Source organism: Osmerus mordax, chromosome 12 (assembly GCF_038355195.1).
Source record: "Osmerus mordax isolate fOsmMor3 chromosome 12, fOsmMor3.pri, whole genome shotgun sequence".
Classification (NCBI taxonomy): domain Eukaryota; kingdom Metazoa; phylum Chordata; class Actinopteri; order Osmeriformes; family Osmeridae; genus Osmerus; species Osmerus mordax.
In genome coordinates, this window is record NC_090061.1 from 3,050,414 (window position 1) to 3,075,919 (window position 25,506).

At 49.6% G+C, this 25,506-nt stretch overlaps 2 protein-coding genes across 6 annotated transcripts; both read left to right on the top strand.

The window, feature by feature from the left end:
* The first annotated feature begins 241 nt into the window (after positions 1 to 241).
* On the top strand, positions 242 to 3,206 carry LOC136954392 (thiosulfate sulfurtransferase/rhodanese-like domain-containing protein 2). The gene is made up of 9 exons (XM_067248027.1): positions 242 to 525; positions 648 to 940; positions 1,035 to 1,143; positions 1,322 to 1,444; positions 1,552 to 1,657; positions 2,049 to 2,164; positions 2,258 to 2,416; positions 2,561 to 2,699; positions 2,938 to 3,206. The coding sequence occupies exons 1-9, from the start codon at positions 400 to 402 to the stop codon at positions 3,162 to 3,164; spliced, it is 1,398 nt and encodes a 465-aa protein (XP_067104128.1). The 5' UTR covers positions 242 to 399; the 3' UTR covers positions 3,165 to 3,206.
* A 649-nt stretch (positions 3,207 to 3,855) lies between these two features.
* Positions 3,856 to 20,558, top strand: sec24b (SEC24 homolog B, COPII coat complex component). 5 transcript variants are annotated; one of them, XM_067247922.1, is made up of 25 exons: positions 3,856 to 4,102; positions 4,917 to 5,564; positions 5,708 to 5,971; positions 6,793 to 6,906; positions 8,714 to 8,797; positions 9,018 to 9,169; positions 9,245 to 9,432; positions 9,634 to 9,736; positions 10,898 to 11,024; positions 11,199 to 11,308; positions 11,481 to 11,593; positions 12,037 to 12,155; positions 12,610 to 12,665; positions 13,033 to 13,239; positions 13,853 to 13,976; positions 14,451 to 14,609; positions 14,839 to 15,012; positions 15,520 to 15,630; positions 15,979 to 16,154; positions 16,397 to 16,534; positions 17,086 to 17,190; positions 17,522 to 17,614; positions 18,089 to 18,192; positions 19,657 to 19,808; positions 20,010 to 20,558. In XM_067247922.1, the coding sequence occupies exons 1-24, from the start codon at positions 4,009 to 4,011 to the stop codon at positions 19,790 to 19,792; spliced, it is 3,699 nt and encodes a 1,232-aa protein (XP_067104023.1). In that variant the 5' UTR covers positions 3,856 to 4,008; the 3' UTR covers positions 19,793 to 19,808; positions 20,010 to 20,558. The 5 variants fall into 5 exon arrangements, with proteins under 5 accessions (XP_067104023.1, XP_067104022.1, XP_067104024.1 ...); XM_067247921.1 differs by having other exon boundaries at positions 19,657 to 20,558; XM_067247923.1 differs by having other exon boundaries at positions 5,744 to 5,971; positions 19,657 to 20,558.
* The last annotated feature ends 4,948 nt before the right edge of the window (positions 20,559 to 25,506 follow it).

Genomic DNA, 25,506 nt, shown 5'->3' on the forward strand with positions numbered 1-25,506 from the left:
AGGTACAATAGTTATTTTTATTTTTTTATTTTTTTTGTAATAGTTTTGACCCATAACATGTTATTATTTTTCTTCTTTGGATATAAATGTGTTGTTTATTTTGGAACGTTACGCTATTTTCCAGCCGGACTATTAAGTACAGGTGTTAATTGTAGGGAGGTATGTATGGCTATTTTTTGCAATTTTTTTGAAAACTAGGTTTAGGTTATGTGTGTTTTTTTTTTTAGGTTAATGATTTCTTGATTTAGTGTGGGCCGCCTGCGCTACTCTCCTTAACAGTAGGTGGCGGTAACGCTCTTTTCAATGATGGTTGCAATCTGACTCTAAACGCTGAAGTAGTCAAGCGTAGTTCCTGAAATCTTACAGAAGCCCCTTTGCGACAAAATAACGTATATTGACATGGCAACAGATATGGCTTGCATCGATGTTTCTACTCAGGATACTTATGCTACTCATGGCCAAAAACAAGAGAAACTGCAACTTTCCACAACCTTAAGAAAGTATTATGCTTTCTGCAAGAGGAAGGTGAGTTTACAACTGTAAGGAGGCCCTTCTGACCGAATAACCAGAGTTGTGTACTTTACAACTACTTTTTAAAGTAATATAATATGTATCCCATTACAATTTTTTTTTGTATCGTTTTGTAGACATTTGCCAAATTTGTGGCATCGAAGGAAAACCCATGTTCCGAGGAAGCCGTTCGTCCAACAACCTGGCAATGCTGTAGCCAAAGTTTCTATGAACCCTCTTCAATCCACAAGCATGTGGCCAGGGCTCATGAATCTGAGATTACACAGTTAACAGAGTCAACGTTCGAGAACTTTCTCAGCCAGACTGAGAAAGACACATTATCACAACAGCAAGTAAAAGTGAAAGAGACTGTAGATATTTCACAGTGGATTCCTGACACCAGCCACATCTCTGATGACCAGCTACAGAAGTACATGAGACTATATCACAATAAGACTCATTGATTTCAATAACATTTGGCATGCACACATTTTTATCTTACTGTGTCCTCTTCTGTGTCTAAGTGGTCCAGGTGAGGTTCTCCTATACTACTGCTATTGCCAGATTACAGATCCACATCCTATCTGTGCCTGGCAAAAGGCCTTGTGTGAGAAGCTCCACCTAACTGGCAAGGTAATTCTGTACCTCACCTGGGGCTATTATGCTGTGCATGAAGTTCCTTTATAACTACAGTGTCACTACAGGAAAACTACATATTTTTTTTTTAGTACACATGCACATGGTAGTAAATATAAGCTAATGTACTTCCTGATCTTGTCATATATACTCAGTCCTTCCAGTCTTTCTGCAGGTGAGGGTGGCTACAGAGGGTATCAATGGCACAATTGGCGGCACCAAAGTGGCGACTAACTCGTACATCAAGGCAATGCGTTCACATCCAGTCTTTAAGATCATGGATCAGGAGGACTTCAAGGTAAAAATTCTCCTCACATAATTTTGCCAGACGAGCTTATATACACAAGTCAGAGACTTAAGCTTGAATAGTTTGACAGCAGGGCCTGGCTCTCTGTGTCTCCACAGACCAGCGAAGGGGGGGCAGGCTGTTTCCCTGACCTCAGGGTGGGTGTCTACAAGGAAATTGTCCCCATGGGAGTGGACCCTGAGGAAGTGTCCTACAGACTGGCAGGTACTAAACCACACAATACTACCTGTGTGTGTGTGTGTGTGTGTGTGTGTGTGTGTGTGTGTGTGTGTGTGTGTGTGTGTGTGTGTGTGTGTGTGTGTGTGTGTGTGTGTGTGTGTGTGTGTGTGTGTGTGTGTGTGTGTGTGTGTGTGTGTGTGTGTGTGTGTGTGTGTGTGTGTGTGTGTGTGTGTGTGTGTGTGTGTGTGTGTGTGGGGGTGGGGGTGGGGGTGGTTGGGGGGGGGGGGGGGTTTCGATGCATTCAGAAACAGATTTAAATATATGTAACATGTAGGCAATGTATGCCAGATCCTACAGTACTTATATCAGATGATTGTTTGACTGAAGCATAGGAGACAGACATCTGGTTTGACAAGGGTTTGCTAATCTTGTTAAGGAATCCACTTGGAACCGGAGGAATTTCACAAAGAAGTGGAGGCTATTCTGTCAAAAAGGGATTCTTGCAAAGACACAATACTGTTAGACTGCCGAAACTTCTACGAGAGTAAAATAGTGAGTACGGTTGAGAGATGAATGCACCGTATCTGCTCCAGCAGGGCTACATATGTAACCCCTGTTCTCCTTTCCTCCTCTGGGGGTCTCTAGGGCCACTTCAGACATTGTGTAGCCCCCAACATTCGCAAGTTCAGCTACTTCCCTGACTACGTTGACCAGAACCTTGACCTCTTCAGAGACAAGAATGTGCTCATGTACTGCACAGGGGGTATTCGCTGTGAACGTGGGTCAGCATATCTTCGCTCCAAGGTAAGCATAGTGACCTTCACTAAACGTATCTGTTTTGCTTGGTAGCGTTGTATAATATCTTCATATAACTATGCTTAATGCCCCTCCATATGCAAGAACACTTTCAGCCCAACAAAGTCAACAAACCATGCTGTGTGTGTCTAGGAGGTGTGCAGGGAGGTGTACCAGCTGAAGGGAGGGATTCATAAGTACCTGGAGCGCTTCCCAGAGGGGTTTTATCGAGGGAAACTGTTTGTGTTTGACGAACGCTATGCAATCTCCTCAAATGGGGACGTTATCTCAGGTGTGTGTATCTCCCCTGGGTATTACAGCACACTGTGTTTGTGAGTTTGCGGTTGTTCAGTGTCAAACGTCCACAAGCTACTGACATTTTAGTATATGAATGAAATCAAATTTGAATATGATCTGATTGTTTGAATGGCAAAAGTGCTTGAGTGATTTGTTTGCATACGATTTTTGAATATTACCAAAACAAAACAAGCTCATAAAACGTGACCCTCTCCCTCTGTCCCTCGCTCCAGAGTGCAGGTACTGCAGCTCACCCTGGGACCATTACCAGCTGTGCACCACCACCTTCTGCTGCCAGCTAGTCCTTTCCTGCCCCACCTGCAGGCAGGGGGGGCTCACTTCCTGTTGTCCCACCTGCCAGAACAAAGGCCAGGGCCAGGAGCCCTCTTCCACACCGCACCAGAGAGAGGAGTGCGAGTGCACAGACGGACGCCCTAGGATCCCCCAGGATGTATTGTGATGCGACAGTTTTACAGTTAGAAAATAAATATTTTTAAATACATATGCTGTGCTGTGTGAGGATTTAGATGGCTATGAAGCATGGCAGTGTTTGGTTTTAGTTCACATGAACATGGAACCACATTTATCTGATATGATAAATGGGCAACCGTGTCAATCCCTCGTGGAAAAGATGGTACTAAACAACTGTAATCTGTAATCATTAATTAATTCTCTCACCTTATTCTGCTGTTGGTGAACTTCACCTTGGAGTATAGATTGTCTTAAAGTTAGATTGTCTAGAAAGTCTTATGAACTGCAGTGTAGTGAGGTTGCCACATATTTGTGTCCTACCTTTTGTACCTTATGTTTTTGAAGCAGTTCACACTTTCCAAACAAACACCAACAGTAGAGTGGGGTGATATGACTGTTGGCGTCTGTTGGAGCAGTGTGAAAATGACGGTTAGCCTATCATTCCAAACATTTTAAACCCTACACAAATAGTTCGAATATTTGGTGTTGGGGCAATATGAACTGGCCTTAGGGCCTCTCAATTAATGTATGTTTTCATAAAAACCGTCTTTATTTATAGGACAGACCCAGAGGAAGTGCCTATTCGCTGCACTAGATGGCGCCTTTGACTTGTAACTAGTAATTGCTAGTCGCATAGAAACGGTACCAGATAATCGCATCATCACTGGGAAAGAAGCTCATCGTCGTAGGGTGGCAGGGGCTCACGAACGGTCACCATCAGGGACGAAAACTGCCAGTCAGCACCTTGGAATATACTACAACTTGGGTGACAACATTTGATGAGTTTTAGTAACCTTGTACAGTTGTGTTCGTGAGGACAGGAGGACTCAGCGATGTCTGCACCGGGGTTTACAAACCTGAACACATCTGTTGGTTACAGCTTGAACTCAACGCTGAATGGTGGAGCAGCATCCCCTTATCAGAATGGTAAAACAGGCCGCGGAGATAAGCTAGGCTGTACAAGATTAGCGTATAGCCTTGAAGCTGCCGTTTATCTGGTTCCCAACATGTTTATGTGAAACAGTTTCTCTAGACTTTAAGGTCAAGTGTAACTAGTCATACATTTTACTTGACTTATGTCATAAAATATAACTTGCAGGTGTTTGTGCAGTCAGCAGCAGTATTCTAAGTGGCTAGCTAGCTAGCTACTAGCTAGTCTAACCCTATGGCGCTATAGCGTATCTAGCTGTATAGCTAGCTAAACTCACCCGCAGTGCCGGTTAGTAAAGCTTTTGCTAGTAGTGACTCAAACCAAGGGAAACGTGACAGACGCGACAGATTATGGCGAGATCATTAATAGTAGTTGATCATTGTGGAGTTGGAAAGCTAGCCGAATGTGCACATTTTATAACAGCTTGCTAGCTGTAGCAAGCCAGAGTAATCAATGCAGCTGTCAAACTAGCCAGTTTAGCTACTGTAGTGCTAGCTAGCTGACGTTAGTGACTGGGGATTGGGAAGGTTGGTTTAACTGCGTTCTGTCGGCTACGTTAGTGTGTTTACAAGCCAATTAGCCTACCTAGCAACCTTTACGTTTTAAAATTATAATATTTCTTGGAAGCGATAGCTTAGTATGTTAACTTTATCAAAGTTTGACATCTAGAACGTGGTCAGCTGTAGAAGGCGTAATCATGGACCGTTAGTTAACTTTGATTAGCTATGACAGTTTAAAGCTTTAGATATGCGTCGCTCCCTTGACCAACGTTGCGACCTGCTGAATACAACTGTATCCCTTTTTTTCCAGGTTCAGAACAGAACTACCCCTCCACATATCCTGGCTATCCGGGCTATTATGGAGACACACCTCAACATCAAGGCCACTCCACCATTCCAGCACAGTGTGCCCCTGCCCCTAACAAAGCGACAATCACGAACAATGACCACAGTGCTAACTACTACCACAACAGCCACCAGCAACCCCCCCACCCCACTGCTGTCTCCAGTGTAGCCCCCACTGCATTTGGGCCACCCCAAGCTTCCCTCCACCCTCCACCCAGTTCCCCATCAAATCCCCACCATCCACAGCCATTCCAGCAGCCAGTCCCTTACGGCACCTCAGCAGGTTACTACGGACAGCAGTATCACACTCCCCACTCACAGCACCACCCTCAACAGACAAACCTGGTGTCGGCACCACCAAGTGGGCCTGGCACCCCCCTCTACCCCATAGTCTCCTACCCATCTGCACCGGGCAGCAGCCAGTATGGGACGCTACGCTCCTCGCTCGCCACCTCCTCCCCGAGACCCGTTCCAAACCTGATGGGGGCTCCCTTGCACCAGTATCCTCCTGGAAATGGTACCAGCCAGCTGGGGTCCCCGGCAGCGGTGCATCCTGGGTACGGCGTGGCTCCTCCAGGCCTTCCGCCCACAGTGAACGGCCAGGGAAGTGCAGGTAGGACCCGGAAGCTGTATTCTTTCTGATGGATCTTTTGTTGGAATGAGTTGTGAGGTCAATCTAGTCATGTACCACTGTATACAAGTATCTGCTAAACGAACAAAGTACAATGAAATAAGCCCCCAGGTTATTTGTCGCAGGCCAGGCCCCAGTCCTCCAACACTACGACCAGCCAGGCCAGGCCCCAGTCCTCCAACACTACGACCAGCCAGGCCAGGCCCCAGTCCTCCAACACTACGACCAGCCAGGCCAGGCCCCAGTCCTCCAACACTACGACCAGCCAGGCCAAGTCCCAGGATCTCGTGACCCCTACGGACGAGTCCCAGCTGGGCTGTCGGACGCAGACAGGACCCCCTCAGGGACCCCCGCTGCCTCGGTCCACTCGTCCCCCGGACACCAGCCAGGTACTAGAGACAGGCACACAGTGTGTCCCTCAAACAGCTTTTTCCATTGGATGAAGTCGCCAGGGGTGGACTGCCATTGGACGGGAGCCGAGAGCATGTTCCCTGCTGTGTTTTCTATACGCTGTATTTTTAAGTTGCTTCGGATGAAAGCAAACTGCTAAATGGATAAAATGTCAGATGTGATTATCTTTTTGAATTCTCCCAGAAGAGCTCGGTATGGGCCTCTGCTCAGACAGAGAGGGAGTTTGCTAACGTCCTCGTTTTCTAGTGCAGCGTGATCCGTCGAGTGCTTGCTGGTTTTAGAAACCTCAGTTAGAGGTTTCTTCCTGTTCTTCACTGCTTAGTGTTACGGGGTTTGAAGCTGACACCTGGCAGCGCCTCAGAAAAACCAGCCTTCTCTCTCGCACACACACACCATGACACATCTACAATGTTTTTATTCATTTAGCAGATGCTTTTATCCAGGGCGACATGCAAATAATGCACATGCAAAGTACAGCAGGACATGAGGGGGGCGTAGTTATGTAGTATTTTAGTGGTCAAAGGTTGATCTGTATTACCAGACACAGTGCAGAGTAGCCTCATCCCAGCCAACAGGCACAACAACAGCAATAGTATCTCAACTACAGGATTTCACTGTGCAATGCTGCAAAAACATCATATCTGGGCAACATCAGACAATTTCGTGGATGACGGTTGTACAACAGTTTCTCAAACACAAACGCAGTCACATGTCGTGGGCGCTCCCTTACAATGCCCCACCCCCCCATTCCCTTCCACAGCTGATGGTTCTGTTTTGACCCCCCCCCCCCCCCCCACAGGCATGCAGTACGGATATGTAGCTAATAGTGGCTCCGCAGCCCCCCCTGCGCCAGCCGCCCCAGTACCCTCGTCATCCAGCTCCGAGGAAGAGGAGGATGAGGATGAGGAAGCAGGTCTGCTTTGCTCTGATTTTATTACCCATCCATACCCACCCCTCCCCCTTCACTGCACTGTCTCCTCCCTCCACTGTACTCTCCCTCCTCCCCTCATTCACTGTACTGTCTCCTCCCTCCCTCGCCTTCCCTTCCTAAAGCAAACAATCCATCTCCAAATTCACTTTCCCCCCCGGCCGCCCCCCCCCCCCCCCCCCCCCCCCCGGCCATCTCAACCCCATGCCTTCCCTCAACTCTAACCATCAACTTTCTGTGCAGAAGAGTCCAAATAAGGGGGTAAATCGCACAATTTTCACTTGACATATAACCACACATTGTGGCTCATACTATTTCTTTGAGAATTCAGTTGATGTTCCAGAATGTGTCGTTGGCGTACAGACTGTGAGCCTGCTCTGCTTTCTGTCTGGCATCTAACCCAGAAGGCCTCTGCTCTGCAGGAAGTCATGTTGCTCTGGCAGGGTGCAGGCAGGAAGGATGCCTCCTCGCAGCGTCGCCTGTGTCAGAGGACGTTTTGGGGAACATTACGCTGCTCTGCTGTATCTCTGACTTCAACACATTAAATATTCAACAAAAAAAACACGAAACTAATTTCCATAAGGACTCAATTTCCCTTTGTTTCCCCATTAGATACACTGGACAAGGTTGTGTGGACTAAACATAAAATCGTTCACTTTTCACCTTTAAAACCATGCTGCTGCTACGTGTCATATCCTGCACAGCATCTCTCCTCGTAGTGTCCCAGTTCTAGAGAGGTGTTGAAGTGTCTCCTCAGAGACATGCACTGCCCCGCCCTGAGGAGCTGTGTAATCGACTGGAGGTTAACAGCTTTTTATATATAGCCTCTCCCCAGTCCGCCAGGGCGTCTCTGGGCCCTGGGTCTCTGCCGTGGGACCAGGAAGCTGGCCAGGCTGAGCTAGCTCTCATTAGCACTGTGGCTAAGGTGTTGCTGCCTCCAACTCCAACCCCCAAGCGTTCTTTGATTTCATGTTTATTCCCTCCTTTTAAGGCACCTGTAGTGGATGCCGGTTCTCTCTGCTTGTCATACAGTATAATTGTATTTGTCGATGCTGTCCTACCGGTAGAGGTGTTAGCGTTAAAGACAGTTCTGAAGGTATTCGAGGTTTGTGTGGTGTCAGATTCAGGAGGAGACGGTGTAGAGTCTTGACTGGTTCTTCCTTTCAGGCAGGGCTTCTCCCCAGAGCTCCTCTCCTCACGCCGGGGCAGATTTAGCCTGGGCTAATTGGATGTGTTTCAACGAGCGCTTAGCCTGGGCTATCTTAGTTCACCAGCACAGTCCTCCATTTGGCCAATAGGATTAATTTGGGCCTTACACACCTTCCTTCATCCGCTGTCATCCCAGATCCCTCCTCCCCCACCATCCCGGGACAGGCTGACGTGGGATTGTGGGATTGTGGGAGTGCGAGTTGTTGTCAGGCCCCCTGTGAGGCCGTGAGGGGAAGGACGAGAGACGACATGTGAAGCTTAAAAGCCCCGGCGGAGTTTGTGGACCTCGCGACCTCCTCTCTGTTTGTCCTGAAACTCGGGAGCGCAGGGGAAGGGTTGACTCGCAGAGGCTGGAGAACTTTGTTGTTCCTCTTCCTGCCCACTTGGGTGGATTCCTTTCAGCACCATTTCACCTGCTAATTGCTAAATGCATCCTGTTGTGTGTTTACCGTCCCATCTAGCATTCCATACTCTGTCTAACCCTCTGCAGATACACTGGGTCTGTTCAAGGTACTGAGACAACATAACCATTTCATTTTTCACTTATTTGTGTGGTTTCCTTCCTTCTTGTCTCCTCTGTCAGGCGGTGACACATCTTCCTCCACCACAGGCAGTGCCTCCCCGGTGCCGGCCAGCTATGAGTGCCTGGAGGGGGGTAGTTACCCAGGTGAGGAACACACTCTCCCCAACACATCAGCACAGCCTGCTTCAGCCCACTCAGACACTGACGTTCTAGCATTTTCTCTCTTCTGTTCGGTTCTCCCCTCCTTCTCTCTCTGCCCCTTTCTCCCCTCCACCCCTCTCTTTCTCCCCCCCCCCCCATATCCTCTCTTCTCCCTCCTGTCTCTCCCCCACCCCTTTCTTCTCCCCCCTCCCTCCCTTCCCAGACTCCTCCATGGTTCCCTCCAGTGACATGGCCAGCCATCCCCCGCCCTACGGCTACGGCTACCCCAGCATGCAGTCAGCCTATCAGCAAGCACCAGCCCCAGACTCCTCCCCCTCCCATGGGGGCTACAACCCTGGCTACGAGTACTCCCAGGTAGGAGACTAGACTAGGCCCCTCATGCACACGATGTGTCCTTGAGGTAACTAACCCTCTCCCCTCCTCCCCCAGCCTGCCTTCCCTAACCTGTCCCAGCTGTCGGAGGCGCTGGGGGGGCTGAGTGGGGTCCCAGAGCTGGAGATGGAGGCCCTGATGCCCGTCAACCTGCTGCAGGAGAGGAGCCTGCTGCCCCCCCGGCCCCTGGAGGCCCCAGAGCCCAACCTCAGCTCCGACCTGAGGAAGGCCAACTGCAGCCCCCAGTACGTCCGTCTGTGTGTGTGTGTGTCTGTGTGTCTGTGAGTCTGTGTCTGTGAGTCTGTGTCTGTGAGTCTGCTTGCATGCTCACTCAACAACTATTCTAATACAGAAACATCTAAATGTAACGGTGTGTAGATGCACTGATGACATAATGCTTACTGTCTGTGTGTGTGTGTGTGTGTGTGTCTGTGTGTGCTCCCCAGGACGTTCAGGTGCACCCTGACCAGCGTGCCCCAGACCCAGGCCCTGCTCACCAAGGCCAGACTGCCCCTGGGGCTGCTGCTGCACCCCTTCAGAGACCTGCAGGTACAGCACAGCCTCCAGCCTGGCCTCTACACGGCCTCCACACAGCCTCCAGCCTGGCCTCTGTACGGCCTCCACACAGCCTCCAGCCTGGCCTCTGTACGGCCTCCACACAGCGTCCAGCCTGGCCTCTACACGGCCTCCACACAGCCTCCAGCCTGGCCTCTGTACGGCCTCCACACAGCGTCCAGCCTGGCCTCTATACGGCCTCCACACAGCGTCCAGCCTGGCCTCTGTATGGCCTCCACACAGCGTCCAGCCTGGCCTCTGTATGGCCTCCACACAGCGTCCAGCCTGGCCTCTATACGGCCTCCACACAGCGTCCAGCCTGGCCTCCACACAGCGTCCAGCCTGGCCTCTATACGGCCTCCACACAGCGTCCAGCCTGGCCTCTATACGGCCTCCACACAGCGTCCAGCCTGGCCTCTATACGGCCTCCATCCTGACCTTTACTCAGCATCACACTGAGTTACATAATAACAACTCTGAATGTGACCTGCAGTCTTGAATGGGAACCAGAGCTGACAGTCTGGTTAGAACTGGTTACGTCACCGTTCAGCAAGCACAGCAGAGATCTCCTCCAGGGCTGTTGGGAGTGAATGGAGCTTTCAGTGGTGATGTGTCCTAGCCATGCCGAAGTAGAGGCCATTATCCCTGCGTTTGTGGGAGGTGTTGAGGATAGCAGGGGAGCAGGGGGTGAGGTGTGTTTATACGAGAAGTGGAGCACTCCACTGGAGGGTGGAGAAGGCTGAGTGCATGTTGTACATGTGGGGAGAACAGCTGAAGCTGACGTTGACACAGAGCAGTCAGACAGACCAGAGACATGGTTGTCTGACTGCTACAGTTGTGGTGGAGATGTAGGTGTGATGCAGGTCACAGGTGCAGGGAGTTGGTAAAACCACGAACAAGCTGTGTTCATCAGAAGAATTTACTTATTTTTGTCTGTTCCTGAACATATTTTTTCCTTCCTCCTCTTCCTCCTCCCCTTCCTCCTCCCCTTCCTCCTCCTCTTCCTCCTCTTCCTCCTCCCCCTCCTCCTCCTGCTCCTCTTCCTCCTCCCCTCCTCCTCCTCCCCCTGCTCCTCTTCCTCCCCCCCCTCTTCCTCTTCCTCCTCCTCCTCCTGCTCCTCTTCCTCCTCCTCTTCCTCCTCCTCCCCGTCTACAGCAGCTGCCCGTCATCACGTCCAACACCATTGTGCGCTGCCGTTCCTGCAGGACCTACATCAACCCCTTCGTCTCCTTCCTGGACCAGCGGAGGTGGAAGTGTAACCTCTGTTACCGTGTCAACGATGGTGAGGGGGGGAGGGGTTGTAGAGGACTAGTAGTAGTAGGGTGAGGGTGGGGTAGAGGAGGGGGGTGGTAGAGTAGAGGAGTAGGACGTTGTAATGCAACTTCTGAATCCTGAAAAACTTGTAACCTGAACTGGAGATTTGCATGACGTCTTCTGTCCCCTGTGGCCCTCTCAGTCCCAGATGAGTTCATGTACAACCCCGTCACCCGCTCCTACGGAGAACCACACAAGAGGCCGGAGGTGCAGAACTCCACGGTGGAGTTCATAGCCTCTTCAGACTACATGGTGAGGGGCTGTTTGTCTTTAGGCCACTAGAGGGCAGTGTGGTGCACAACACCACTAACGACAGCAACAGATGTCAGTGTTTTCCTCTCTAGGGCAATTGTTGAGTTATTGTAAGCTGGTTTTTCTGGGAAATACATATATGTGTGCATGTGCGTGCGTGTGTGTGTCTCAGCTCCGACCCCCCCAGCCAGCTGTATATCTCTTTGTGCTGGACGTGTCCCATAATGCAGTGGAGTCAGGCTACCTGAAGGTCTTCTGTGATTCGCTTCTGGAAAACCTGGACAAGTAAGAGCTTCACTCCTCCACCGAAACCCTGAGATTCACAAAGCTACTGCAAATGCAAACTCTAAAATAGAGCTTAATGGTAAAAACAGACTTTTCGGGACCATCATCCCTTTGTGGGCATGTTTTAGTCGTCATGCTCTTAGTCGTAAGCAGACCTGACTAGCTCGGAGGCTGGGATGATGTCTGGAGAATATCAGCCTGCACACAGTCTCCCACTTAACTCCCACATTTCCATGAAATCTATATCCTGATTCTTTTTTTTTCTTTTTTCAATCCCTCACCCACTCACTTACTCACTCACTGTTTCACCCCCACAAACACACACTCATTCACCCGCCGACACGCACACACAAACATGTGCTCACACACACTCGGCATACAGTGTGTGCTAGCTGGAGGCTATGCTAACTCTCCGGGGTATGGGGGGGGGTGTTGTGTGACAGGTTGCCCGGAGACACGCGCACCAAAGTGGGCTTCCTGAGCTTCGACAGCACCATCCACTTCTACAACCTCCAGGAGGGCCTGTCCCAGCCCCAGATGCTGGTGGTCTCTGACATCGACGGTAGGTGCTTGTATGATCAAATACATTTCTAATGATGATGTTTTCTTTTCGCAGATGCTTTTATCCAAAACGTCCTACAGGTGGGGATTTGAACCTGGTACCTCTTGATATGCAGGCAGATATTCTAGCCACTGAGCTGCACCCATGTGTGTTTATGTTCTTGTGTACCAGAATGTTTGTTCTACTTGTTCATATTCAATACAGACCCACCTGACTTACTGTTGCCCTTCACGATGGACCAACCAGGACCTCAGTTTAAGAGACTGTGGCTTACCTTATCGCATTTCACCAAACAAACTTTTATGAGATCGACATTTACTTTTAGAATAGCAGAAAGTAGTTATATAACAAGGAATGTTATATAGAGAACAGCTGGATGGACCTCCAGTGAAATTCTCTAGAAGTTTCTCCAGCAGCCAGATGTTTAATAATGGTGTCTGTTGTGTTATTTCAGACGTGTTCATCCCCTCTCACGACAGCCTGCTGGTTAACCTGAAGGAGAGCATGGAGGTAAACATCTGCCCTCCTTCACGCATCACCTCTGGTCCCAGTTTGTTGATGAAATGGGCGAGTCCATTTTGGTTTTGAAGTCGTATGAAACGTCCCAGCTTTGGGGGGAGGGTCATCAGTGTTTGGTCCAGCTTGATTGGTCCAGCTTGTTTGGTCCAGCTTGATTGGTCCAGCTTGATTGGTCCAGCTTGATTGGTCCGACTTGATCCAAATAATGACAGTGAAGACGGGGGTAGAACACCTCTCTCTTCCCAATTCAGTCATGTTCGTCATTCCCCCTAATTTTTCTCCTCTCCTCTTTCCTTCTCCTCCTCCCGCCCCTCCTCTCCTTCCTCCTCCCCCCACTCCTTCCTCCTCCCTCCCCCAGCTGGTGAGAGACCTGTTAAGCTCGCTGCCCTCCATGTTCAGCTCCACCAGGGAGACCCACAGCGCCCTGGGACCGGTCCTGCAGGCTGCCTTCAAGCTCATGTCCCCCACCGGGGGGCGTGTGTCCGTGTTCCAGACCCAGCTCCCAACCCTGGGCGCAGGGCTGCTGCAGTCCAGAGAGGACCCCAACCAGAGGATCAGCACCAAGGTACGGGGGAGCTCCAAGGGATTTGGTGGAGCTCAGTGGTTAGAATTTTTTTATTTTCGCAAACATTTGGAAAACCTTTAAACTTTTTTTTTTTTTTTCACACACACCAACACGATACAAAAGCTTCTTGCTTTTTTTGTTGCTTTTTATAAAATCAACCTTTCCAAACGTATGCTTACTGTGGCTCTGATGGACACTACTTTGATCTCTGGAATAAATGTAGCCGTGAAAACGAGCTGTTGGGCTCTCGTAGTGGTGTTAAACGTGTGATAAGCCCAAATGAAGTGAATGGATGTATTGGGGGGGCCGCAAGAATATGTGAGCTATGCAAGTGGGCCGCAAAGTATCGAAGGTTTTGAACTGCTGGTGTAGGAGCTGAACAGGCCTCTGTATGAAGGCATATGTGACTCACCACACACATATACTGTTACACTATCAAATAACCATGGAATAACAGTTTATATGTTTAGCAGACGGCAGAAAAAAAATGGGCAGGGGGGGGGGGGGGGGGATTTGAACTACGACCTCTGATTTGCAGTCACATGCTCTCCACCCATATCCTACATGCCTTAACATGCTGTGTGACAGGAGGGATTTGTGTTTGTGTTTCCAGAATGTTCAGCACCTGGGCCCGGCCACAGACTTCTACAAGAAGCTGGCACTGGACTGCTCCGGCCAGCAGATCGGAGTGGATCTGTTCCTACTCAGCAGTCAGTATGCTGACCTGGCCTCTTTAGGTAACTCCATGCAGCTCTGTGTACACGTCACAGGGTCACTGTCTGAGTCAGGTGGCTGAGCGGTGAGGGAATCGGGCTAGTAATCCGAAGGTTGCCAGTTCGATTCCCGGTCATGCCAACTGACGTTGTGTCCTTGGGCAAGGCACTTCACCCTACTTGCCTCGGGGGAATGTCCCTGTACTTACTGTAAGTCGCTCTGGATAAGAGCGTCTGCTAAATGACTAAATGTAATGTAAATGTATATGTACTGCAACACTAACTAGAAGTCTTTCAACACTGTCTATATGCACAGGAACACTGTCTAAATATGCACTGCGACACTGTCAATATGCACCTTATTTCACTAATATGTCGAGGCTTGAGAGAGTGGATGTTATCAAACCCTAGTAGAACAGTTCTGGTAAATCCGTCTAGACACACTGAAGGGTCTCAAACTGTTTGACCAAAACCCCCCTGGTCTCCTGTCCCGTCCAGCCTGCGTGTCCAAGTACTCAGCAGGAAGTGTCTTCTACTACCCCTCCTTCCACCACCTCCACAACGCGCCCCAGCGGGAGAAGTTCCAGAAGGATCTGGAGAGATACCTCACCAGGAAGATCGGCTTCGAGGCCGTCATGAGAATACGCTGCACCAAAGGTAAACACACACACACACCCACAAAGGTAAACACGCGTGCCTCTAAAGCAACCGTTGCTTTGATATAGCTTCTAGATAAATGAAAGGAATCCATTGTATTCCAAACTGGATTGTCATTGACGTTGTTTCTAAACATTCTAAATTCAAATGGATTTTTCATGTTATTCTGAATTCGAATTCCTCTGTTGTTGTTGTTAGTAACGGCGTGTGTGTGGTGGTTGCTCTGCAGGGCTGTCCATCCACACGTTCCACGGGAACTTCTTTGTCCGTTCCACTGACCTGCTGTCCCTGGCCAACGTGAACCCAGACTCGGCCTTCGCTGTCCAGATGTCCATCGAGGAGAGCCTAGCGGACACCTCTCTGGCCTGCTTCCAGGCTGCCCTGCTCTACACCTCCAGTAAAGGTAGCACACCTCCTCTCCCCTGGTCCACCTCCTCTCCCCTGGTCCACCTCCTCTCCCCTGGTCCACCTCCTCTCCCCTGGCCCACCTCCTCTCCCCTGGCCCACCTCCTCTCCCCTGGCCCACCTCCTCTCCCCTGGTCCACCTCCTCTCCCCTGGTCCACCTCCTCTCCCCTGGCCCACCTCCTCTCCCCTGGTCCACCTCCTCTCCCCTGGTCCACCTCCTCTCCCCTGGTCCACCTCCTCTCCCCTGGTCCACCTCCTCTCCCCTGGTCCACCTCCTCTCCCCTGGTCCACCTCCTCTCCCCTGGTCCACCTCCTCTCCCCTGGTCCACCTCCTCTCCCCTGGTCCACCTCCTCTCCCCTGGTCCACCTCCTCTTCCCTGGTCCACCTCCTCTCCCCTGGTCCACCTCCTCTCCCCTGGTCCACCTCCTCTCCCCTGGGCTTAAACGATAAAAGCAACTGCTAAAAGAATGACACGTAACCTCCCCTTCACTGTCTGCCTCCAGGGAAGAGGCGTATCCGGGTCCACACCCTGTGCCTGCCGGTGGTCAGCCAGCTGAGCGATGTGTACGCTGGGGCAGACGTCCAGGCCATCACCTGCCTGCTGGCCAACATGGGTGAGACCACTGTCTCTAACACCAGACCACAGCCCTCTCTGAACCACAGCCCTCTCTGAACCACAGCCCTCTCTGAACCACAGCCCTCTCTGAACCACAGCCCTCTCTGAACCACAGCCCTCTCTGAACCTGCCTGGGTGAAAGGCAGGGTTACAGAAATAAGATTTGATTGGCTGAATCAATGAGTGGTGAAAATGAATACCTTTGCATGTATGGGAAAGTATTGATTTTTTTTCTTGTGACCCTTTCATTGATGTCTGTTCTCTGCTGTCTGTATGCAGCTATTGCATCTCAATGTAAAAGCCTTAGTGAAAGGATATATTTGTATTTATGTGTGTGTGTGTGCAGCCATCGACCGCTCGGTGTCGTCCAGTCTGTCGGACGCCCGGGAGGCGGTGCTGAACGCGGTGGTGGACTCCCTGAGCGCCTACAAGAACACCGTGTCCAACATGCAGCAGTCTGGGCTCATCGCCCCCGCCGCCCTGCGCCTCTTCCCCCTCTACACTCTGGCCCTGCTCAAGCAGGTCTGGAGCTGCACACACACACACACACCTCCAACCCTCTACACTCTGGCCCTGCTCAAGCAGGTCTGGAGCTGCACACACACACACACACACACCTCCAACCCTCTACACTCTGGCCCTGCTCAAGCAGGTCTGGAGCCACACACACACACCTCCAACCCTCTACACTCTGGCCCTGCTCAAGCAGGTCTGGAGCTGCACACACACACCCCTTTAACCCCCCCCTGCCTGTCCCCTGACAGAAAGCCCTGAGGACAGGCACCAGCACTCGTCTGGATGAGAGGGTGTTCTCCATGTGTGAGTTTAAGAGCCAGCCCCTGCAGAACATCATGCGCATGGTCCACCCTGACCTCTACCGCCTGGACACCATCTCAGACCAGGTGAGGACACACCCCGGCCTCGACAGCCTCTCAGCCTCTTCAGCCTCTCCACCACACCCCAGAGACCATCAGGGTCCTGGACAGTAACCTGTCAGTGTGTGGCACCAACATGTGGAACACGGGCACACATTTACATTTATTCATTTAGCAGACGCTTTTATCCAAAGCGACTTCCAAGAGAGAGCTTTACAAAGTGCATAGGTCACTGATCATAACAACAAGATAGCCAAAAAACATCGCGAGTAGCCAAAACATGAAGCACACATTGTGAACAACCAAAGTAAGTGCCAAAGGGAAGAACCATAAGAGCATGCAGTTAAACAAGTTACAATTAAACAACATGAACCGCTATATGCCAGTAAAAACACACTGCAGTCAGAACCCAGCATGATGTCATGTCTGAATTTAGCAGATGCAAATGATCCGAGGCGACATTTGAATGGGATTTGAACTTGCGACCTCCTCGGAGCTGCAGTCAAATTCTCCACTGTGCTAAACTCTCCCATCAAGTGCCCCTAACGCCTGCAGCCTGTGTCCTGCTTGTCCACCAGGGGGCGCTGCACCTGAACGACACGGTGGTCCCTCAGCCGTACCTCCTCCACCTGACGGCCCAGAACCTCTCCAGGAGCGGAGCTTTCCTCATGGACTGTGGCAGCGTGAGTGCGGCCCTCCACAGCCCTCGCCCTCCACAGCCCTCGCCCTCCACAGCCCTCCACAGCCCTCGCCCTCCACAGCCCTCGCTCTCCACAGCCCTCGCCCTCCACAGCCCTCGCTCTCCACAGCCCTCGCCCTCCACAGCCCTCGCCCTCCACGCCTGCAACTCACGTTTCACATTCGGATTCATTTATCTGACTCTTTTCTCCATGTGCATCTCTATGTGCATTCTAGAAAGCACAACAGAGGATGGAGGATGAGAAGGGGGCTGGGCTGGGACAGTGTTTCCATGGTCAGGCTGGGGATGCTTACTAACGTGGTTCTGCTCCTCAGGTGTTTTACCTGTGGATAGGGAAGACCTGTAATGAGATATTCATCCGGGATGTTCTGGGCTGTCCAAACCACGCTTCCATACCTCCCAACATGGTAAACCCACCGCAAGCTCACCTCACTGCACAACACAACATTGGTGCAAACATTATCTCAGAACTCTGCTTCTGTGACTAGATTCCAGAATGCTTGTGACATGAAATTCCAGAATGCTTGTGACACTATCTCTTCTCCCAGTTAGCATACCCCTGCTTACAGTTCTGACAGATGGGCTTACTTACTGCATTCCTGGTTTGTTTGTTAGCCTCAGTGGGTGTAAAACAAACTGAGTGAGGGTTAAAACACCCACAAAGATCTGGGATGGTCAGGGTTTAGTTTACACACTCAATTTCATATTTCCAGAAAAGAAACCACCTACATATTTTACATTCCCACTCCATGTAAAGATCTCTACCCGACCAGAGCCTGCTCTGGAGGTCTGGCATACCCCCCACCCCCCCCAACACAATGTACTGGAGACTAGATCTCAGAACCTGTGTCTCGTCTCTCTCCTCCTGTTCTGAATGCCAGACTCAGATTCCAGAGCTGCAGACTCTGCTGTCTGCGAGGGTGCGTGCGTTCCTGGCCTGGCTGCAGGATTGCAGAACCTTCAGCTGCATACTCTACGTGCTGAAGTAAGTATTTGACTGGAGCTGCAGACCAGAAGTAAGTCCTTAAGACTCGGTGGGGAGGGAATGATGTTCGAGATTTCCATATTAGATTTTAGAGGTATGTTGTAAAATAAAATCTACAGATTCTTACTGACTCCTTACTTACTTGATAAGACATCTCAAGACTCATATAAAATATAATAAAAAGTTTTGGCTGACTTCACATTATCACAAAGGTGTATGTTGATTGTGAGGTTGAAGGTAATATGAGGATGATGATGTCCGCCACTCTCCTAGGGCGTTGATGTGTCGTGTTCCCTCTCGCTGGGTGAATGTGTTGGTGTGTCGTGTTCCCCCTCGCTGGGTGAATGTGTTGGTGTGTCGTGTTCTCTCTCGCTGGGTGAATGTGTTGGTGTGTCGTGTTCTCTCTCGCTGGGTGAATGTGTTGGTGTGTCGTGTTCTCTCTCGCTGGGTGAATGTGTTGGTGTGTCGTGTTCTCTCTCGCTGGGTGAATGTGTTGGTGTGTCGTGTTCTCTCTCGCTGGGTGAATGTGTTGGTGTGTCGTGTTCTCTCTCGCTGGGTGAATGTGTTGGTGTGTCGTGTTCTCTCTCGCTGGGTGAATGTGTTGGTGTGTCGTGTTCTCTCTCGCTGGGTGAATGTGTTGGTTTGTGTCTTGTGAGGGGTTCCAAGCAGCGACGACTCTGAGCAGGCCAGAATGGTATGTCTAATGTAAACACAGAGAAACATGCTGGCCATTGATAGACAGCTCTGCTCAAGGCCTCGTATAGTGTAGGGTTTGAGTGAGCTGTCCGGAAACGGGGGTGTGTTGTCACAGTGGGAGACCACTCTCCCTCACACAGGAACACAGGTCGGTGTGTGTGTGTCTTATGTAAGTCAGACCAGGTAGGATACCGTCTTGCAGTCACACAGAGACACACACACACACAGAGACACACACACACACACAGAGACACACACACACACACACAGAGACACACACACACACACACAGAGACACACACACACACAGAGACAGAGGGACACAGAGACACACACACACACAGAGACACACACACACACACACACACAGAGACACACACACACAGAGACACACACACACACACACACAGAGACACACACACACACACAGAGACACACACACACACAGAGACACACACACACACAGAGACACACACACACACAGACACACACACACACACACAGAGACACACACACACACAGAGACACAGGGACACAGAGACACACACACACACACACAGAGACACACACACACAGAGACACAGGTGTTTTAGAGGTGGCTTCACTTCACAGTGATGGAGGAGAGACACCTGCTTTTCTCACCGGTCTCACCGGTCAGCCCTTAAGACTAGGGGGAACCAAGTTCTTTAAAAAAAAGAAATGTAATTCAAAATAAACTCATTTCCAAGTCATGTCCTTCATATTCTACTTCTTCTTCGTGTTTCTCAGGGACGAGGCTTCAGCCAACACCAGCTTCTTCCAGCACCTGCTGGAGGACAGAGCGGAGTCTGCCTTCTCCTACCAGGAGACGGCCTTCTCCTACCAGGAGTTCCTGCTGCACATCCAGAAGCAGATGTCCAAGTAGCCAGGAGAGGAGCTGTGTAGGAACCAGGCCCTGCCCCCCTACCACCACCCCCCCAGACTGACTGTAGGAACCAGGCCCTGCCCCCCTAACCCCCCCCCCCCCCCCCAGACTGACTGTAGTGAACAAGGCACACTGAGGAACAAGGTAGCCTCTGCCCAAATAACAACCCCACCCTTTCTCCCTTCTCATTGGTCGACCTTTGACCTTTGGGTTGCAGGAAGAAGATGTGAGATCTGAGGAAATGCTGAAACGGAGCCTCTTGACGTAGCGGTCGTCCTCACCTTGAACAAGCTCCTCCCTCTTATTACTCTGCTGAGTCGCAGTCTCAGCCCTGCGTAGCCCCGCCCCCTTCAGGAGGACCAATCACATGCTGCTACTTCTCTGGGTTTAGCGCTGCATGCTGTGCTGTCCCCGTTCCAAACCTTTTTCTAGAGACGTGCGCTCGACCCATCCTCTTCTTCTGCTGTTTGATTTCCGCGATGCGCTTCAGCGGACACACACAACATTCCATCGTTGTTTTTGCAGCGTGCGCTTGAGATCCGCGTCTGTCCTCAACGCTGCCCGCCTGCTGACCGGCCAATCACAGCCCGGACGCTGGAATGGTGAGCGGTGGGAGGCGGAGTCTGGCCGCTGACCCCTCCCCCTAGACTTACCTGACTCTGACCTGTCCAGCGAGACGCCCTGGACTCTACTTTGTAAACTATTGAAAAGAATCTTTTACGTGCGATAATTTATGACCAGCTTATTAAATAAAACAAAAACCCTGTTTTTGCTTTTTCTTTGTTATTGTGGTGTAGGGGTCTGTCTTCAACATCAGAGCTTGAACGAGTGCCAAACCCACAGGTCTATAAAAAAAGGAAATGAATGGATTTATTTTTTGATCCGTTTCCTTGATGAGAATATCAGGATGTGAAAATGGATATCCACACTTTTCTAATGGCTTATTCATGTGCAGAACCACCCAACACTTACTCATATGGTCTCTCAAAGGTGTGACACACTAATCAGTGAATTTCTTTAACTTCCGGCAATGTGAAGTAATCTCTGGAATTCTTAGAAAAAGCCACAATCGGTCTGTTTTAAGAACTTTCGCAACATTGCCTCCCTAAACATGTATGAACAGTATGTTGGACAGTATGCTGTCATTTGATTAGGTGGAAAAGGGAGTTTGTATTGTAAGGGCAGGGAAGAGAGGGATTATGTAATACAGGATAACTCAGTAAATCTGCAACTAACAAGCAAAACGCTCCAACTTCAGGGTCCATTTGCCTAACTTCTATATCTGGACCCCATATGCTTGGCTTGTTATTTTCACAGAAAATTGCTCCAGACCTCAAATATTCTGTCCAGTCACGCTTGTGCACTCTGGTAGAGAATATGTAGAATAAGGAGGAGGTTGTCCTCAACCATTTTGAACATTTCTAATCTTTGCATCAAGTAAGAGTTGGGTGAAGAACGTTTTTATTATCTAGACTAACAAGTAAGTACTTTGGTGTCCAGCTGGGAAGAAAATTGCATTTCTTTTATGCAGACCAACCATAATTTGAGTACATACTACAGACTTCAGTACATATTAAATGCATAATAAAGTCAACTAAAAGTAATAAATGGACCATTCATTTCGGGCACAGATGTTTCTTGCGTAGTGTTGCGTGCAAACATGCACACTGACCATGACCAAACCGTAAAGTTAAAGGAGTCTTTGAACTTTGAAACTGTGAGGTGTTGAGGCATCATTCATGAGACCTTGCTTCTCCTACAGACTGACTACTGTCAACCGGCTATATTTAAATACTCTCCTGACTGGCCGACACTCGCTCACACCCACTGCAATGGTCAAGCCCCACCCCCCCCCTCCCTCACCACAGTGCTCCTCTGATATTTTCATAAGGATGATGTCACAGTTTCCCATCCAGACTCCTGCTATGACCACATTCTCCCATCTTGAGAAAACGAGGAGAAAAAAAAAGAGTTCTGTTCTGACGGACGGCTGCAAATGTACAACTGATTGGACACAATCATCTCTGTTGTTCCTTTCTGTCTCGAAGGAAACTGGTTACATGCAGGTCTCTAGGCTCGATTGGTTGAGTCTTATCTTCTAGAGATAAGGTTTTATTTTGTAAGAGTAGTCTGGGTTACTCTCTGAAGGTGAATTCTGTGCCTCTGCAGTACAGTGGCATAGTGTTTGACAGGATACACCTCAGATAGTAACAATAGAAAGATATTTCACAGATTCCAAGTACTCCTCGTTACCACCACAGTCCAAACCTTGACTCGACTACTTTCATTTTACAGCACATTGGACACTCCTTCATTGTCTGCTAGTTTTACTACTTTAACATCTGTCATCATTTTTGGGGAAAACGCAAACCAATCTCTCGACATTGACAGTATTTGCACTACTGCCAACGAGAACGTTATTCATCTTGTATTGAAGCATCATGATGATTCTGGTTCTTACCTATCATCACCAGTGTTTATCACTAGCATGTCAGAGATTGAGTGAACAACACTGTTTGTTCAGCTTTCCCACAGCTTGACTCAACGCACAAACACACTCCTGCCCTCTCCTCTCTCCACCTCCTCTCCTCCCCCTCCTCTCCTGCCCTCTCCTCTCTCCACCTCCTCTCCTCCCCCTCCTCTCCTGCCCTCTCCTCTCTCCACCTCCTCTCCTCCCCCTCCTCTCCTGCCCTCTCCTCCCCCTCCTCTCCTGCCCTCCCCCTCATCTCCTCTCCCTCTCCTGCCCTCCCACCCTCATCTCCCAATCCTCCCCTCCTCCTCTCCCTCCTAGCCTAGCTGCGGCTGCAGACAAAGAGCTCTGGCAGAGTTTATTTTGATGAGCATTCCTTCTAGAGCATGCCTGACTCCTGAACTTGAACCATATGCAGAGCAGCTAGTGAGAGGCTCCACCGGGGCAGCTGGCTAGGGTCTGCTCCTGGGCCCCTGGGCCCCCACAGTATATCAAGAGGTTTGCTTACACAGTAAATACAATATTTCTCTCATGAAAGGCCGTGCGGTTAAATCACATGGGGGTCAAATGTTTGGAGAGGTTTATTGTAGTGTGTGTCGGCAGACAAGTACTGTGTTATTCCTATGTTTTTTTTGAGAGACTGAGAGAATTTTTCTCTCACTGCTTTATTTTAAGCGTCCTTCGTTAAACAGAAGCAGAAGTTAATTCTGTCGGAGGGCAGTTAAGCCTGGCACCATTATCACCATGGAGACTACCTCAGACTCCACGTGTCATCGACAGACCCAGTCTCTAACCCGGAGTACAGTTACACACTGTACACAGTGACATACTAAAGGTGTTGTTGTACTGACACAGGTTTTATTACCTATAGAGGCCCATCTTGACGTCCATCACCATGAATTCATCTGCCCAATTGCGTAGGACATCCTGTCTTTGCGCCGCATGAAAACATCTCCACCCTCTTCGCATTTTCATTGGTTGGCTCCCCCGGCCCACAGGAAGTCACTTCCTGTCTTGGCTTCCCTTACTGGCCGTTTGGAACGTCTTTGGTGTTTTCTCTAAGAATGAGCTGTGTGTGAGCCACTAAGACCAGGCCAACCAGACAGCACACCACTGCATCTCTCTCCTTCTTCCTCTATCCCTCTCCCTTCTCTCTCTCTCCGCTCTATCCCTCCCTCTCATCTTTCCCATTCTCCCTGTCTCTCCCCCTCCTCATTTTTCTCTCTCTTTCTCCCCCTCTCTGTCATTTTCTTCCCCAACGCACACTAACTCTGGAGACTCATTTCCATCTCGTCCAGCTCTGTGTGAATCTGATTCCTCTCTTCCAGATGTTTCTCTTTCTCCAGGGGGTGGGAGGTGGGGGAGACGGCGAGGACAGCCAGACTTACATAAGACAGCGCGGCCTCCTCAAACCACCGTCAGAAAGGCAGCAAGGATCCCTGGTCTGGACCCCGGGGAGGGGCAGCGGAGGAACCGCCAGAGACGTTGTCTCTGCCTCCCAGAGGGATCAGGAGATTTACAAGTGCTGCAACATCAGCTAATCTGTGGACGGAACTGTTGTTTTTAGACTGCCATGCATCTTCTTTTCTGGAAGCGTCTTTTGAAGTGTTTGTATTGGGCTCCCTTCGTTATGTTTGACTCCTTGGTCCTGACTGCGGGGGCAGCCGTGTGAAGGGCTGAATCCCGTTTATTTGCTCAGGGGTGGGTATAGCTCAGTGGTTAGAGCATCTTTATCTACAGATCAAGAGGTCACAGGTTCAAATCCACCTCTGTATGTCACTTTGGATAAAAGCGTCTACTGAATTAATACATTAACTGAATTAATACATTAACTAAATGTACCTATGTTGTAGTGAGTACATAACAGATTTATAGGCGTCCATGTAAGGTAAAAGTAGGCGGCGTACCTAAGCCTGAGGTCTGGTGCGACCTGTAAAAACAACAACATTGAGGCCTTAACAGTCAACTGTGGAATGTTATGAGAAGAATCAGGTCTTCTGTCAGGGCCTGTATTATATTTTCACAGGTTGTGGATTTGAACCCTGAAACCTCTTGATCTGCAGGCAAACGCTCGACCACTGAGCTAGACTCATCCCTGGTGATACCCATCATGGTGTATGATGTCTCTGTCCTTGTCTCAGTCAGGGTGTATTACCAAACATGGCATCCCATGTCTCGTGGCCTCTTCTATCACCTGTGAACACCAGTCACACAGATGCTGCGATGAGCAATCAAAGTAGTACTTTGCGATCGCACCTGTAATCACAGTGTGTCCACGCAACACCTCAGCTATTATCTCTGTGGTGCAATAGTCTTAACTAAAGTAAAGAGTCGTAAAGAGTCCGTCCCGCCTGGGGAGGGCTGTACAGGACAGGAGGGAGTCAACGTACACACAACAACATACACAAACATGGCCAGAAAAGTCTATTTTTGTTGAGAATTGTATGAGTTGTATGTTGGCCCCCAAACTACTGGCTTGAACTCGAGAGTCACCACTGGATATTTTTAGTCCATTGTGAGTTTTTCTGGCACATAGGATATTATCTTATCTCAAGCAGTGCTAATGTGGTCTTGGCATGAGAGGCCTACTCTGTGTATTCAAAAACACTTCCTGAAGGCCTGGTTAAGCCTGCTCATCAATTTAATACCCTTGTTATTTAAGTGATCAAATGGCCTTAAATGTGTAACTGTCTATGGAACAAATAAGCTAAGGATTCATTCCAGTTTTTGCTTTTGCAGTGTGTTAGGATTTCAAGAGAAATGTATTTGTTTCCGTATACTAATGCACATTTGTAACCAGATGATACCTGTTTTTATTAGAGGAAGACGGTTACTGGTCATGAATCCCATCTGTTCGTGGATCAATCTTTTGTTTGAGAAGCTATCACAGGGTGTTTTCCGTGCAAATATCGCAGTCATAAACTCCCAGCAGAGTTTTTTTTTTTTTTTTTTACATGACAACCTTTCAGTCCTGTCGGCATTGACAATCATTACCAGGCCGACTCTGCGCCACTGACGGACTTCAACAGAAGGTTCTTCATTTGTCCATCCAACAGCATCGAAGGGCTCGAACTCCCAGCGTCAGCTGTTTTCTGAAAGTGGCTCATAATTATGTCACTCCAATCTACATCTGAAAATAGCAGCGGTAACAAACACTGTTGAAAGCTGTCAACATTGGAATTCCAGTATTGACTAAACTCATCAAAACCAGGCAACTCGTGTCTGCTTGCTGTCACAAGGAGAG